Source organism: Salvelinus alpinus, chromosome 2, assembly GCF_045679555.1.
Source record: "Salvelinus alpinus chromosome 2, SLU_Salpinus.1, whole genome shotgun sequence".
NCBI lineage: Eukaryota > Metazoa > Chordata > Actinopteri > Salmoniformes > Salmonidae > Salvelinus > Salvelinus alpinus.
Genome location: NC_092087.1, coordinates 110562268 through 110576122, shown reverse-complemented (window position 1 = coordinate 110576122; position 13855 = coordinate 110562268). Strand labels below are relative to the sequence as shown.

The 13855-nt window shown below is 40.4% G+C and overlaps 1 protein-coding gene across 1 annotated transcript; it reads right to left on the bottom strand.

Annotated features, from left to right (window-relative positions):
* Positions 1–1811: 1811 nt before the first annotated feature.
* On the bottom strand, positions 1812–12785 carry LOC139549464 (zinc finger protein 239-like). Its single transcript, XM_071360014.1, has 2 exons — positions 12129–12785; positions 1812–3153 (listed from the first exon to the last, which is right to left on the bottom strand). Exons 1-2 carry the CDS (start codon positions 12472–12474, stop codon positions 2519–2521), a joined length of 981 nt encoding a protein of 326 aa, XP_071216115.1. The 5' UTR covers positions 12475–12785; the 3' UTR covers positions 1812–2518.
* Positions 12786–13855: the final 1070 nt, after the last annotated feature.

Here is a 13855-nt window from a genome sequence, read left to right as displayed (position 1 = left end):
CTGCCTCTCAGATCAAAAGGTGGGTCCATCTGCTCCGTTCCCGAAGTGTGGTCTCCCTAAGATCCCAAGTTAGAGGGATCCCTCCTGCACCATTTACCCAGGTCGTCAGGAGCGGTCACCAAGTGAAGATTAACATCCCCAAATGTGGTTAATTTCTTTAATATCAGAGGAGACAAACTTATCACACAAGTCAGAGTTATTCTTAAACTAAATCTTTATTCACTTAATAATAAGAGAGCAGGTCAATACAACATACACATATAAAGTGAATCAATTGAGTGCTCTACGATAATGATGGCTGGTCAATGATTCACCCCCAGATGATTCGTTGAGAGCCACGATACAAAAGTACAAAGGTCTTTTACAGCCAAGATACACACCTTTCAACCTACATGACCAACAACAGATGTATAAAACGGGTCACAAGGTTAAGATTTGTATGAAATATACTTATAATACTCAGCAAACAGTATCTGCTGTAAAAACAGTACTCTTTGTGTAGAGACCAGGGTCTGGCCCTGAGGTCATCTCTCCCTGGTACCATATAGAACAGAAACATTAACTCATGCTCTGGAATGCTGTCTCTTTAGGTTTTATCACACAAAATACATTGTAAATCTCAATGTCAGTGTTATCTCCAAGAAGCCCATCCTCAGTAGAACACAGACACTATAGTTCTAAGAACCCTCTATTCTGTTGCATAAAACAACCATTTGATCCAATAAAAGTATTATAACATAATGTTGCAGTTCTGCTCGGTGTCCACTGAAAGTTGACAAGTAACAACAACTGGGACCTAAAAGACACCCACCATGAGACCCACTAAATCTCTCCAAGAAGCAGCAAACAAAAGAAAAACCCACAACAAACTTAAAAACAGGAAGCAAACCAAAAAGGTGGAGCAACTAAAAGGTGTTGACTCTCCACATCTATCAAGACAACTGGAGCACTGGGCCAGACACTCTTAAATAGAACCTGGACCAGCTCAGGTGGAACACCTTCCCACTAACGAGATGGACAAGCCAGCACAGGTGTAACACATACTGACTAACGAGGTGACACCAATCAGTGCGTCCTACGTGCTAACGAGCTATACACGCTAAAGTCCAACCTCAAAACATAAATGGAAAAACCAAAGCCTGTAACACCTTCCACCTTAAGACAAATATATCAAGTTTGCTAACAGAAAACTTCAATTTTTTAGTATTTTTCCCCCACAAGCTTCTAGAACTCTCGTCCCCTTGGAACAAAATAAATTGTGATCCATGGCAACGCACTGGCTAAACGCAAAACTTGTTGACTGCCCACCCTTGAGACAATCACCAACCAACTCCTGCAATATCCGTAGTAACTTTCAACCTTACTTCTCTCTCTCCTTTCAGAGTTCACTCGATAGGCATGTTGTTGGATCGGTGCCCAGTCCCCAATGTCATGCATTTGGGTTGGCACATCTGAGAATTAATCCTGATATTCTAAAAGAAGGGTAACAACATCAATATAATTATATCTAAAAGCAGGGCAACAATGTCAATATAATTGTACCCAAAAATGGTCAGCTGGTTGCATAAATAATTATGATTACTAACTGTTACATAAATTGTAAATATGAAAATCAAAACCAAATGTACACCCCTTTGTTAATATGTATTGGCAATACTTCACTTAATGGTGAGGCATGGAATAATAAAACATGTATCTTTTGTCAGGCTGAATGTTTGAAATATGAGGTGATTTGAGTCATGCTTCTTCAGTAGTGGAATGAAGACAATTAGCATTTGAATGTTGTAAAGAAATACTGGAGTGATGTCAGATTGTTAATAAAATTGATTAGTACAATTTATTATACTGCTTTCATGTGTGTATATACACAAACATCTGCAACAATCATCATATTACATGTATTTTTTTAAACAAGCAGCTTTTTCAACTCGTAGAAAACAGCTAGCTACATTTTGAAGTGCTGCATTTTGATTAAAGTGGGTCACCAACGCAGTAAGTGTAACACAGCTCTTTTTTTTGGTTAAATAATACTCTTTCAATTCAGAGCCTGGATTTTCCCCTGAGGCTAATATCCATATCATGCTGCAATCAATTGAACAGGGCAAAGGATAAGGTAGAACATCATTAAAATACTCCTTCTACAATGTTAAAACATTCTACATTGTGACATTTCATTGATATCATGAAACAACTCCTTCATGTATGTATTTTCTGATGTTTGATCAGAGATCTTTTATCAGAGTATCTCTTGTCACATAAATCACAGCTATAAGGTTTCTCTCCTGTGTGTGTTCTCTGGTGTGAAGTCAGCTTGCTAGATGCAGGAAAACTCTTCCCACATTGATCACAGCTATAAGGCTTCTCTCCAGTGTGGGTTCTCTGGTGTACTATCAGGTTGTTTAGCTGAGTAAAACTCTTCCCACATTGATCACAGCTATAAGGTTTCTCTCCAGTGTGTGTTCTCTGGTGTAGAGTCAGATTGCCAGACCGAACAAAACTCTTCCCACATTGACCACAGCTATAAGATTTCTCTCCTGTGTGTGCTCTCTGGTGTAAAGTCAGAGCCAGATTGAACAAAACTCTTCCCACATTGACCACAGCTATAAGGTTTCTCTCCTGTGTGTATTCTCTGGTGTACAGTCAGAGAGCCAGATGTAGTACATCTCTTCCCACATTGACCACATCTATAAGGTTTCTCTCCTGTGTGTATTCTCTGGTGTAGAGTCAGAGAGCCAGATTGAACAAAACTCTTCCCACATTGACCACAGCTATAAGGTTTCTCTCCTGTGTGTATTCTCTGGTGTGATATCAGGCTGATTGACTGAGTAAAACTCTTCCCACATTGAACACAGCTATAAGGTTTCTCTCCTGTGTGTATTCTCTGGTGTAATGTCAGATGGCCAAATCGACTAAAACTCTTCTCACATTGACCACAGCTATACGATTTCTCTCCCGTGTGTGTTCTCTGATGAATTTTAATGCCTGATGAGGTGAATCTCTTCCCACAGTCAGAGCGGCAGTGAGTTCTCCTCCCTGTGGGTCTCTGCAGGTGTTTCTTGAGGTGTTCTGATCTGGAGAGACTCTTCTCTACCTTGTCAGCATCATGAGGTTGTTGAGGCTCCCCAGAGGATCCACGATAGTCCCGTCTCTCTCCTGTGTGAACAACAAAGTCAGACAGATGATTAAAGGCCCACAACAGCGGTAATTCACTGTAAAAGGTGATGCCAACAGCATAGCCATGATGTTGTACAACAATTGATGTCTGTAATGAATGTTTAAATTATTTGACAATTGTCTTAAAATGAGCAACAAGTCATATTTTGTCTAAAATGTCACATTAGTAGTAACATCTAAGATTGTAGACTAGAAATAAGTTATTCATGTTGTTGAAACTCTAAGCAGTGTGGCAGAAGACTTTTGGTCTCCAATACAGGCCCCTTTCTGTGTTGCTAAAATTGCGGCACGAGGGCAATTTGGTTGCAGAAACTCCTCCATGCTAATGAGGAAACCACTAGTTATGGATGTAGTATATCTGGTCATGAGGAAACCACTAGTTATGGATGTAGTATATCTGGTCATGAGGAAACCACTAGTTATGGATGTAGTATATCTGCTAATGAGGAAACCACTAGTTATGGATGTAGTATATCTGGTAATGAGGAAACCACTAGTTATGGATGTAGTATATCTGGTAATGAGGAAACCACTAGTTATGGATGTAGTATATCTGGTAATGAGGAAACCACTAGTTATGGATGTAGTATATCTGGTCATGAGGAAACCACTAGTTATGGATGTAGTATATCTTTTAATGAAGAAACCACTAGTTATGGATGTAGTATATCTGCTAATGAGGAAACCACTAGTTATGGATGTAGTATATCTGGTCATGAGGAAACCACTAGTTATGGATGTAGTATATCTGCTAATGAGGAAACCACTAGTTATGGATGTAGTATATCTGGTCATGAGGAAACCGCTAGTTATGGATGTAGTATATATGCTAATGAGGAAACCACTAGTTATGGATGTAGTATATCTGGTCATGAGGAAACCACTAGTTATGGATGTAGTATATCTGCCTGGAGCAAAAATGGTGAGCAAAGATTAGAGTTTTTCACAACGTATTCTGAATGTGAATGGGGGAAAACTCAGGGGAGTAACCTCCATTTCCAGGTTGCTTATGAGTGCATTTCACACTACTTTGGATTATAATTGTAAGGCTCGTTTGAATGTCCTGCTTAATATAATGTTTGTGTCATCATCACAAATCAACCGCTTTGTATTTAAAAAACACTTCAACCAGTAAAATGCTCTTTGGCTAGCTTTTCCATCAGCCTGACAATGAGGGTTTGTACACTATTTGCCAAATTGGCCCATAACTTCACCTAACAACAAATATACCTGTAATGAACGAAGAAGCACTTTGGTTGTTATTGCATGACATACATAGTGTACCATAGGATCCATAACAACAACATAGACCTACTGTAGGACCCATAACTTCACCTAACAACAACACAGACGTACTGTAGAACCCATAACTTCACCTAACAATAACTTAGACCTACTGTAGGACCCATAACTTCACCTAACAATAACAGACCTACTGTAGGACCCATAACTTAACCTAACAACAACATAGACCTACTGTAGGACCCATAACTTCATCTAACAACATAGACCTACTGTAGGACCCATAACTTCACCAAACAACAAATAAAGGAAAATAGCTCTGTGTGTTGTACAATAGCCTATCCATCAAGGAACAGTTCTCTACACATTATGAGCAAAGTATCTCTGTGTGCAAACAGACTAACGAGACCCTACCAGTAAATCAAGCAGACAATAACACATTATAAACACCAATTTGTTAGGGATGTTGGATCCAACGTGGAGCACGGCATAACTGTCTTTACCAGAGTAATGAATGAAGAAGCACTTTGGTTGTTGTTGCATGTCGTGATGTTTGTCATGTGACTGGCATTCAGAAAATGATTTCCTGGATCAGCTGATGATCGATGAACATGTGACTAACTAAACAGCTACAGTATTAAGAATTATGTGTAATTATTGAAGAACCACATTAATGACAGTATCCACTTGGGTGTTGTCAATAAAGTTAAGGTGACTCTCGGTTAGAACCATTGAATTTAGCAAACTCTGAAATTATTTAGGATTTCTGCAAACTCAAATGATTTGATTTGGAATTTCTGTGCCCATGAAAACTGTTTTCCCACCGTAATATAAGGAAACTAAATGTTACGTAGGTAGAGTGCATTTCAGAGATCTGAATACAAAAAAACTGTCCTAACAGGACAATAACCTAAACCACAAGGCCAAATCGACGCTGGAGGACCTTACCAAGATGACATTGAATGTTCCTGAGTGGCCTAGTTACAGTTTGGACTTAAATCATCTTTAAAATCTATGGAAAGACTTGAAAATGGCTTTCTAGCAATGATCAACAACCAACTTGACAGAACAGGAAGGATTTTAAAAAGAATAATGAATGTTCACATGAAGATCAGTCTCCTATTGGACAACATCACGACTTCCCATCAAGCCAACTCCTTGAAGGTCTTACTATGACATCACTCACTCCTTCTAGTTTGCAGTTGTCTAAAAAAACACTATTTTGCTCAAAAAAAAATTTGTTTCCCTTTAGTGTGTTTATACTTTACTGTATTTATATATCACTTTTCAACAGGAAAAGTTTTTTATTTATTTTTTATCACTGGAGGAGGTCATGAACAATTCATTAAAAAAATGTTCACCTTTATTTAACCAGTTGAGAACAAGTTATCATTTACAAATGCGACCTGGCCAAGATAAAGCACAGCAGTGCGACAAAAACAACAGAGTTACACTTGGGATAAACAAAAGTACAGTCAATAACACAATAGAAATATCTATATACAGTGTGTGCAAATGGAGTACAGAGGCAATAAAGGCAATAAGGCAATAAATAGGCCATAGTAGCAAAGTAATTACAATTTAACAAATTAACACTGGAGTGATAGATGTGCAGATGATGATGTGCAAGTAGAAATACTGGTGTGAGCAAAAAAAGTAAATAAAAACATGGGGATGAGGTAGGCAGTTGGATGGGCTATTTACAGATGGGCTGTGTACAGCTGCAGCGATCGGTAAGCTGCTCAGATAGCTGATGCTTAAAGTTAGTGAGGGAGATATAAGTCTCCAACTTCAGCGATGTTTTCAATTCGTTCCAGACATTGGCAGCAGAGAACTGGAAGGAAAGGCGGCCAAAGGAGATGTTGGCTTTGTGGATGACCAGTGAGATATACTTCCTGGAGCGCGTCCTATGGGTGGGTGTTGCTATGGTGACCAGTGAGCTGAGTTAAGGCGGCCTAGCAAAGACTTATAGATGACCTGGAGCCAGTGGGTTTGGCGACGAATATGTAGCGAGGGCCAGCCGACGAGAGCAGTGGTATTTGGGGCTTTGGTGACAAAACGGATGGCACTGTGATAGACTGCATCCAGTTTGCTGTGTAGAGTGTTGGAGGCTATTTTGAAAATGAAATCGCCGAAGTCAAGGATCGGTAGAATAGTCAGTTTTACAAGGGTTTGTTTGGCAGTGTGAGTGAAGGAGGCTTTGTTTGCGAAATAGGAAGCCGATTCTAGATTTAATTTTGGATTGGAAATGCTTGGAAATGCTTAATATTAGTCTGGAAGGAGAGTTTACAGTCTAGCCAGACACCTAGATATTTATAGTTGTCCACATATTCTAAGTCAGAACCGTGCAGAGTAGTGATGCTAGTCGGGCGGGTGTGGGCAGCGATCGGTTGTTGATTGATCGGTTGTTCTTATCGGCTGTTGAGTCTGCCGATAAGAATACGGTGGTTGACAGAGTCGAAAGCCTTGGCTAGGTCGATGAAGACGGCTGCACAGTACTGTCTTTTATCGATGGCGGTTATGATATCGTTTAGTACCTTGAGCGTGGCTGAGGTGCACCCGTGACCAGCTCGGAAACTGGATTGCACAGCGGAGAAGGTACGGTGGGATTCAAAATGGTCAGTGATCTGTTTGATAATTAACTTGACTTTCAAAGACTTTAGAACGGCAGGGCAGGATGGATATAGGTCTGTAACAGTTTGGGTCTAGAGTGTCACACCCTTTGAAGAGGGGGATGACCACGGCAGCTTTACAATCTTTAGGAATCCCGGGTGATACGAAAGAGAGGTTGAACAGACTATATATCTATATGTATATATATATACACACCTTAATAAAAGGCACATGATAGCCAGCTTGGAGGTTTCCAAAAGGCTTCATCAGACCAGAGAATCTTGTTTCTCATGGTCTGAGAGTCCTTTAGGTGCCTTTTTTGGCAAACTCCAAGCAGGCTATCAGGTGCCTTTTACTGAGGAGTGGCTTCCGTCTGGCCACTCTACCACAAATGCCTGATTGGTGGAGTGCTGCAGAGATGGTTGTCCTTCCGGAAGGTTCTCCCATCTCCACAGAGGAACTCTGGAGCTCTGTCAGAGTGACCATCGGGTTCTTGGTCACCTCCCTGACAAAGGCCCTTCTCTCCCGATTGCGTAGTTTGGCCGGGTGGCCAGCTCTAGGAAGAGTCTTCCAAACTTCTTCCATTAAAAAATTATGGTGGCCACTGTGTTCTTGGGGACTTTCAATGTTGCAGATATTTTTTGGTACCATTCCCCAGATCTGTGCCTCGACACAATCCTGTCTCGGAGCTCTAAGGACAATTCTCATGCAGTTTTAGGTTAGTTAACATAGTAAAACTCTTTCTACACTGGGAACATTGGTAAGGCTTTTCTCCCGTGTGTGTCCTCTCATGCAGTTTTAGGTTCCCTAACCAGCAAAAACTATTTTCACAGTGGGAGCAGTGGTGTTGTCTCGCTGGTCTGGGCGTCTCTGGGTCTGGTTCCTCTGAAGGACTCTTCCCGCTGTCAGAGTGAGAGTCTGGTTTCTCTCCTTGCAAAGACACACAGAGTATGTCGTTAAACAGAGACCTAAATGAAACCTCCACATGATAAAACTGTCTTCCTATGAAGTTTAATCTAGACTAGATCCCTCAATAAAAGAGCAGAACTGGTTGTCACAGAGTGGCTGTAGAGTGGCTGTAGTGCTTTGTAGGCTGGGTAAATCCATTTGAATTCAATACATTTTTGACAGCATCCCTTTTGATTTAAAAAAATCTTTCCTTACATGTTTGACTATGGAAGAAGTGGTAATAAAGTGACTTCATGTAACTGAATGTAAAAACATTCATGAGATATACAGTACCAGTCAAACGAGTGGACACACCTACTCATTCAAGGGTTATAATTATTTATTTTACCATTTTATCTACATTGTAGAATAATCGTGAAGAAATCAAAACTATGAAATAACACATATGGAATCATGTAGTAACCAAAAAAAGTGGTAAACAATTCTAAATATATTTTAGATTTTTCAAAGTAGCAACCCTTTGCCTTGACAGCTTTGCACACGCTTGGCATTCTCTCAACCAGCTTCACCTGGAATGCTTTTCCAACAGTCTTGAAGGAGTTCCCACATATGCTGAGCACTTGTTGGCTGCTTTTCCTTCACTCTGTGGTCCAACTCATCCCAAACCATCTCAATTGGGTTGAGGTCAGGTGATTGTGAAGGCCAGGTTATCTGATGCAGCACTCCATCACTCTCCTTTTTGGTCAAATAGCCCTTACACAGCCTGGAGGTGTGTTGGGTCATTGTCCTGTTGAAAAACAAATAATAGTCCCACTAAGCGCAAACCAGATGGGATGGCGTATCGCTTCAGAACGCTGTGGTAGCCAGACAGGTGTGTGCCTTTCCAAATCATGTCCAATCAATTTAATTTACCACAGGTGGACTCCAAACAAGTTGTAGAAACATCTCAACGATGATCATTGGAAACAGGACGCACCTGAGGTCAATTTCAAGTCTTACAGCAAAGGGTCTGAATACTTATGTAAATAAGGTATTTCTGTTTTTTATGTTTACATCTCTTAGATATCAGACACTTCAGAACAAACTTCCTTTAGATGTTCTGGGGGAAACAATGTTACTATGGTTACTGTTGTTCCATGTTGTGAATGTTATCCAATGTGTTACTATGGTTACTGTTGTTCCATGTTGTGAATGTTAACCAATACGTTACTATGGTTACTGTTGTTCCTGTTGTGAATGTTATCCAATGTGTTACTATGGTTACTGTTGTTCCATGTTGTGAATGTTATCCAATGTGTTACTATGGTTACTGTTGTTCCATGTTGTGAATGTTATCCAATGTGTTACTATGGTTACTGTTGTGAATGTTATCCAATGTGTTACTATGGTTACTGTTGTTCCATGTTGTGAATGTTATCCAATGTGTTACTATGGTTACTGTTGTTCCATGTTGTGAATGTTATCCAATGCGTTACTATGGTTACTGTTGTTCCATGTTGTGAATGTTATCCAATGTGTTAGTATGGGTTATAGCAGTATGGACAAATATTTTATGTTGATACTTCCATGGGTCTTACAGTTCAAAATCAAATAGCAAAATTATCCTTGGTATAACCTTCTTAAAACAGTACAATACAGGGGAAGCCCTTCATGTTGTTTAGACCCTCAGACAGGGCTTAGACTGTAATGGGTTAAAACTATCTGAGACTTACATTACTCTGAGACGAGTTATCCTGGGATCTAACATTACTCTGAGACGAGTTATCCTGGGATCTAACATTACTCTGAGACGAGTTATCCTGGGATCTAACATTACTCCGAGACTAGTTATCCTGGGATCTAACATTACTCCGAGACTAGTTATCCTGGGATCTAACATTACTCCGAGACTAGTTATCCTGGGATCTAACATTACTCCGAGACTAGTTATCCTGGGATCTAACATCACTCAGACTAGTTATCCTGGGGAATAGTTTTAATACATTTGCAAAAAATCTAAACCTATTTTTGATTTGCCATTATGGGGTATTGTGATGGCATTATGGGGTATTGCGATGGCATTATGGGGTATTGTGATGGCATTATGGGGTATTGTGTGTAGATTGATGACGATTTAAAAAAGAATAATCAATTTTAGAATAATGGGATGCACCGATATCACATTTTTGGCCAATATTTTTCTTGCCCCAAAAAACTATACCGATAACCGATATTTAAATTTTTAGCGGCCTTTTAACATTCTAGTACAGTTAAAAAGTTAAACACACACACGGACGCAGCGGTCTAAGCCACTGCATCTCAGTGCAAGAGGTGTCACTACAGTCCCTGGTTCCATTCCAGGCTGTATCACATCAGGCCGTGATTGGGAGACCCATAGTAGTTGTCTGTTATTGGTGTAGAGGGAACGACAAAGGAGATGGATCCCACAGTAGTTGTCTATTATTGGTGTAGAGCGGAAGACAAAGGAGAGGGATCCCACATGTGGATAGGAAGACACAAATTATAATTATTACTGGAAAATATTCATTTAAAATCCAGGAATTGAACAACTTTAGCTCTCTAGGTCAAGCCAGTAGGCTACAGTAGGATGTAACTCTCTAGGTCATGCCAGTAGGCTACAGTAGAATGTAACTCTCTAGGTCATGCCAGTAGGTTACAGTAGGTTGTATCTCTCTAGGTCAAGCCAGTAGGCTACAGTAGGTTGTAACTCTCTAGGTCATGCCAGTAGGCTAGAGTAGGTTGTAACTCTCTAGGTCATGCCAGTAGGCTACAGTAGGTTGTAACTCTCTAGGTCATGCCAGTAGGCTACAGTAGGTTGTAACTCTCTAGGTCATGCCAGTAGGCTACAGTAGGTTGTAACTCTCTAGTTCATGCCAGTAAGCTACAGTAGGTTGTATCTCTCTGGGTCATGCCAGTAGGCTACAGTAGGCTACAGTAGGTTGTAACTCTCTAGGTCATGCCAGTAGGCTACAGTAGGTTGTAACTCTCTAGGTCATGCCAGTAGGCTACAGTAGGTTGTAACTCTCTAGGTCATGCCAGTAGGCTACAGTAGGTTGTATCTCTCTAGGTCATGCCAGTAGGTTACAGTAGGTTGTATCTCTCTAGGTCATGCCAGTAGGTTACAGTAGGTTGTAACTCTCTAGGTCATGCCAGTAGGTTACAGTAGGTTGTAACTCTCTAGGTCATGCCAGTAGGTTACAGTAGGTTGTATCGCTCTAGGTCATGCCAGTAGGTTACAGTAGGTTGTATCTCTCTAGGTCATGCCAGTAGGTTACAGTAGGTTGTATCTCTCTAGGTCATGCCAGTAGGTTACAGTAGGTTGTATCCAAGTGGAAACAATTATCAATCCAATGTGGAAAGTGTCGAATTTGGTCAACAACAAAATGAATGGCTTATTTGCTACTTGAAGTTTACTTGATCCAACAGAAGTTTCGTAATGATTAAGTTGTTATGTGGACACGTGACATACCGACAACTTTGATAAAAAAAACACTATAGGAGTTGTCTCCAGATCGCTATGCATATTCATGCTAGTAGCTTAGCATCTCTCTCCATTGAATACAGGCGGTGCATATTCATGCTAGCAGCTTAGCATCTCTTCTCCATTGAATACAGGCGGTGCATATTCATGCTAGTAGCTTAGCATCTCTCTCCATTGAATACAGGCGGTACATATTCATGCTAGTAGCTTAGCATCTCTCTCCATTGAATACAGGCGGTTGACGACAACAGCCCTCATAGAATATAAACAATAGATTACAATAATAAGATGAATCCACCAATCCAAAGAAAGGATAGGCGGGAGCTAGACAACCCGCAGTGCCGCTTTGTGGACAACGACTCCCCTTGTTTGGGCGGCGAGACATCTTGTCAGTATATCCATAATCTTTGTTGTAGCCAACCCAAATCTCGCATGGCACTATTGGGGGGCACGGTGTGTAGTAAAACATCACTACATGAAAATCACTACATGCCGTGCCCCCCAGTCTGCGGTCAGCAGATAGACCCTTCTCAAATATATATGTTAAGTCACTTTTTGGAAACGGAACAGAGAAAACAAGGGGTAGCTTGCTCTCTAGTCGTCTGATTCTAGACATATCAGTCATCATCCCAGGGCCCTCCGTTGAAGAGGTATTGACGAGCCAACTCTGAATATCCTAAGTTAAAAACGAATTTAAGGCGGTACTTACTGGTGTTAATCAGATCTCCTATCTCCTCCTCTTCATCTTTCAATGTGACAGTTATCTCCCCTTCATTCTTCACTCCAAAAACTGCATCCTCCTCTTTCTCTTCCTCCTCTTCTTTCATTGTAACATCCTCCTCCTCTTTCACTCTGAATGCGTCTTCCTCTTCTTTCACTGAAACGTCTTTCTCTTCTTCTTTCACTGTAACAGCCTCACCCTCTACTTCTATTTTTACTGTGATATCCTCTTCTTCCTTCTCCTCTTTCACGACAATGTTCAGCCCCAGGGCTTCTTTCTCCGTCCAGCAGACCCCCTCTTCTTTAACGAGAGGGGAGATGTTTAGTGAGCTCATGTTCAGGGATGTTAGCTAGCTAGCTATCATTAGCGACTAGGCTAGTGCTAACTTAACCAGCCAGCTACTATAGCTGACTAATACAAAATAACGTAATATTAAATTATATAGGTTAACAACTAGATACGACCTAAGTGTGTCGAAAACACAGTAGCTAATATACACCTAAAGCGTATAAATAGCTTGAATCTTTCGGCTATGTTGGCTAGCAAGCTACCGAGGTGGTTGACGAGCTGTTTATGAAGAACCGTCCACTAGATTATACGTCACGCTGGCAGCGTCGCCTGAAAGACGCACATCGCCGTCTGCTGACTGGAGGGGAAACGCAGTTGAGGATCATATTTTATTTTCAGACAAAGATTATTTTAAATGGATTTAATTAAATAATACTATTATATTGAGACATACAAAGACAGGAATGTGTTGATTGATTAGTGCGAATAAAAATTGTTTACCACAGCATATTTAAGGCAGTTTCATTAAGTTATACTACATCTAAATTAGCAGCTAGCTACTGTAGGTCTATACTGCTCCTACATGGTGTAACAATACATCATATAGATGTATATAATGAACAGACTAAGTCTATACTGCTCCTACATGGTGTAACAATACATCATGTAGATGTATATAATGAACAGACTAGGTCTATACTGCTCCAACATGGTGCAACAATACATCATGTAGATGTATATAATGAACAGACTAAGTCTATACTGCTCCTACATGGTGTAACAATACATCATGTAAATTTACACTACCATTCAAAAGTTTGGGGTCACTTAGAAATGTCCTTGTCTTTTAAAGAAAATCAAAATGTTTCTTTTATTTACCTGTTTTTGCTTTGTCATTATGGGGTATTGTGATGTCATTATGGGCCAATGTGATGTCTTATGGGGTATTGTGATGTCATTATTGGGTATTGTGTAGATTAATGAGGGAAAAATGATTGAATCAATTTTAGAATAAGGCTGTAATGTAACAAAATGTGGAATAAGTGAAGGGGTCTGAATGCTTTCCGAATGCATTGTATATATAGGGGCAGTACTTAGTGACATCACTTCATGAAACAGGAGGTACAAATATATAACATAGTTTCACAGTATCAACATTCAATGTGTAAAAATATATGACCAAGCTGGAAGAGGAAACGCCAGCCCAGCCACAATCCTAGAGGTTCACTGATGATCAACCTCCTCCTTCACATCTGACTCCTGATGATCAACCTCCTCCTTCACATCTGACTCCTGATGATCAACCTCCTCCTTCACATCTGACTCCTGATGATCAACCTCCTCCTTCACATCTGACTCCTGATGATCAACCTCCTCCTTCACATCTGACTCCTGATGATCAACCTCCTCCTTCACATCTGACTCCT